Below are 3,562 nucleotides of genomic sequence, written 5' to 3' on the forward strand. Positions count from 1 at the left end.
ATGACGAACATGTTGAAGGCTGCGCTGCCCACAATGGTGCTGGGACCCAAGGCGCCGGCCTCGAAGTCGTGACCGCACACCTGATGGCGAGAGGGACGACATGGATTACCTTCACAGTCGGTAGCCGGAGAGGGTTCATTCTGTACCTCAGTCTGTGATCTCAGGACCTAAAGTGCCTTTTCTCTCATTCAGAAAAATCAATCGAACCAAAGAGTGTCCTTTTAAGTTGTGACGCCTTCCTCCGTGTGGTGCGCCTACCTCGATGACGGAGAGCAGTATCTCAGGGGCGCTGGAGCCCAGGGCCATGAGGGTGAGGTTGGACACCGTCTCGTTCCAGATCCGCACTGTGGCCGTGGTGGTCTCGCCATTTGACTTCTTTATGGTGATCTCCTTCTCCTGGGACGTTATCACCTGGGGGGGGAGAGAAAGGGGCACAAGGAGAAGAGAGGAGAGGACATCGGGGGGGGAGAATATCAATCGCAATCGGAGCACAGTGGGAGACAAAGACGGGTCATAATTATTTTGTCAAATAGGTCAACGGGCTTCTTCCTCTGCTTGTCTCCGCTACAGCAGAAATGTGAGAACTACATCTGATTCATTCTAGTGTGCCTTGGCTGTATATAAAAAACAAAACAAAACTGTTCCTAAGGGGGAAAAAGTGTGTATGTGTGTGTGTGTGTGTGTGTGTGTGTGTGTGTGTGTGTGTGTGTGTGTGTGTTTGTGTGTGCGTGTGCGCGTGTGCATGTTCGATATCGCCTACCTCTATAGAGGACATGAATCGGTCGGCTATGATGCTCATTCCTAGGAACATGTAGATGAGTGCCACAAAGTAAACAATGGCACGCGCCACTTTGTCCCCGACGGAAGGGTTCTGGGGGTTCCACACGGGAAGCACCACTCCTGAAACGAAAAAAGGGCCGGTTGCACAGCATAGATAAGAGCGAACAGTGAGTTTGTGGGTTTTTTCTTTCTTTCTGCCCTTCTTCTTCTTGTTCTTGTTGTTGTTCTTCTTCTTCTTCTTCTTCTTAGAAATTGGAGGAGTAATCTCTGGATCAATAGACAGCGAGCGCAAAGTCTCTCCGCTCACAGCAGTTTATTTCGATTACTCAATAGATCTGATCCATGTTGCGAGTCTCTATCTCGCAGTCTGCTCGGCCCTCTGCTCTAGTCTCCCAATTTTTCATCTTGCAGCAACCGCTGGTGATATTGTGTCAGTTCGTCGATCTTGTTAGTAACACTTAAACTAGATCTTACATCCACTGGAAGAATACGGCGAAGATGATGGGATGTGCGACCTCAGTGATGTAAATAAGTGGGGGGACACATACAGAGGGGTCACCAGGGACCGCAGGGGGTTCACAAGCCCGAGGACGATTGTCATTGTTATGTGATGTATGTCATAAAAACTTGTTCTCTCTACCGTGAAAATAGAACAGATTCAGACAAAAAAATGGAATACATGAAGGAAGAAATGTATTGACGCCTATAAATAGGGCGTGTCAGATTCATTCAGGTTTGTTTTAGGGGATCTCCAAGGAAAAATGGTTGGGAAACCCTGATCTAATGCATTTCAAAAGGAACACAGTTCTGTTTCGGCCCTCATAGCCCAAAGCAACACGTCTATATTTCTTTCCCTAAAGTAACACCGAATCGACGCGCTCGGCCAACCCACCATCCTGACAAGGGTCGCCGCTTGCCGAGCAGGTCCCGTTGGCCTCCTTGAGCGCCGGCGAGCCGGCGTCCACCACTCCGGGGAAGGTCAGGAGCAGCGTGGACGAGAGGAAAACGAGGAGGAGGAGGGAGGAGGAGGCGAAGCGTAGGGGGAAGCGAAGCGAGACGAGGAGGGCCGGAGGGTCGGCCATGGCTGCTGGAGAGACCCTGCCAACTGTCCGTGCTAGAGCTCTGCGGCGCTCCGCCGATAACGTCACGTCGGGTCAATCCGTCGTCCAAATCCTGACAGGGAGAAAGAAAGGGGAATGGGGAGGGAAAAAAAGGCACGAGAGAAAGGGGGCGAAAAAAGAGAGAGAGCGGTTAGACGGCCTGACAACCTCTTTGGGTAGAGGCGCAACTGGCTAAAACAGCAACAAAACTGTGTCGTTAGTAGTTATAGTGCATCGTTGCATCCTTAATGTATACCTATGCATTCCATTGAGACATTTTCCACCTTCCCGTACACACTAACAGTCCAGTTACCTTTAGGCAACATTGGATACAGGACACAGGAGCAATGTGTTACCACTGGATCAACAGCCTTGCTTGAAAACAGTATATACAGTACACACACACACAAACATAAGCTGCTTTCACATACGCAGTGCGGCCCTGAACTTATCTAGACATTACCCGGAGGAGCTGTGTGTGAGAACGCAAATGTCAGAATCAGTTGTACCGGACATTAAACAGACTTTACCCTTGCTCTACCCATGCCTGATTGAGCCCATGTGTGAAGAACGATAGAGCAGGTGGGGCTTTCTTTTTTTGTGCATTACAATAACAGGATGAAACAGAGAGGAGCTTACAAAATGCACCGGGATAACATTTCAATGAGGAATCATAAATAAAATAAAGGGGGATATAAATATTTGTGTGAATCGTCCGCATCCGGACACGGACGCGAGCACGGCTCACCGCGATCTGGGCGCATCGAGAGCCGTGTTCGCCCCCTGTGGCGGACCAAGGGGGATGGTCCTGCCGCCGCCGTAGACAGGCGGTGCAGGCTCCCATCCCCCGGCTGCTGCGGATCAGGCGAATCGACGCAGGGACTCCGCTGATTCGTCCGATCCCAACCTCAGGAAATAATATATTTTTTGGTTGTCCCCGCAGTGAGGATCGGCCTGCCTGCGGGATATGTTTGACTGGACGAGTGATCCCGATATGCAGGCCACTGGACACGTCGCGGCAGGAGCTCACTAAAGAGCCAAGACACGGACTGTTTTCATATTGACCTGCAGAGCCCATGATTTAACATTTTGGCTTACAAGCCACCTTTTTGTTTAAAAAAGACTGAGAATAAATACAAGCCAAGTGGTGCTGTTTTGCGTCCGCCTGCCTCCTCGTCCTCATTCCCTGGCCCTGCACCAGAACACACTTCCACAGCCCTGTTCCTCCAAATAAAACAACTAAAAACTGTGTTTTAAGCACTCAACCCGAGAAATAATTACTAATAATCGGACACATACAAAATAAATCCCCCACATGCTTCCTGGACTGTCCCTCACCTGAAGTGACGAGCGGAGCAACTGAAAAGTAAATGATGACAACTAAACAATGATTATTGTGCTTATGTTTCACATCCTCCTGGAACTGTCACCAGCAAAAAAAATGAAATACAAAAATATATCGTCACCGCTCTAAGAGCAGGTCATTCGAGAATTCACTGCAAGCGCCACAAGCGTGTTTCACCCTCGCGTTTCGGGGGGATATTCATCACACAATGGTATATATATTATGTCCGATATCTGATCCAGTCGTTTTGCCGCCTCCTGCACATTCTATCCAGGCCCCACCCCTCATCAAAACCAAACAGACTACTTCCAGTAGTATGTACTACAAGTGTGAAAGG

General features: G+C 49.4%; 1 protein-coding gene across 1 annotated transcript in view; it reads right to left on the minus strand.

Annotated features, from left to right (window-relative positions):
- slc8a4b (solute carrier family 8 member 4b) overlaps positions 1–1,784 on the minus strand; it is a gene marked incomplete at both ends in the record, with an annotated part of 51,904 nt that extends 50,120 nt beyond the window's left edge. The window contains 4 exons of the mRNA XM_080023183.1: positions 1–80; positions 259–411; positions 761–900; positions 1,673–1,784. The exon at positions 1–80 is cut by the window's left edge and continues 148 nt beyond it. Coding sequence (XP_079879309.1) covers positions 1–80; positions 259–411; positions 761–900; positions 1,673–1,784 — 485 coding nt within the window. The remainder of the gene's footprint in view (positions 81–258; positions 412–760; positions 901–1,672) is intronic.
- Positions 1,785–3,562: the final 1,778 nt, after the last annotated feature.

This window comes from Zeus faber, assembly GCF_960531495.2.
Source record: "Zeus faber genome assembly, chromosome: 22".
In the NCBI taxonomy this organism is placed as follows: domain Eukaryota; kingdom Metazoa; phylum Chordata; class Actinopteri; order Zeiformes; family Zeidae; genus Zeus; species Zeus faber.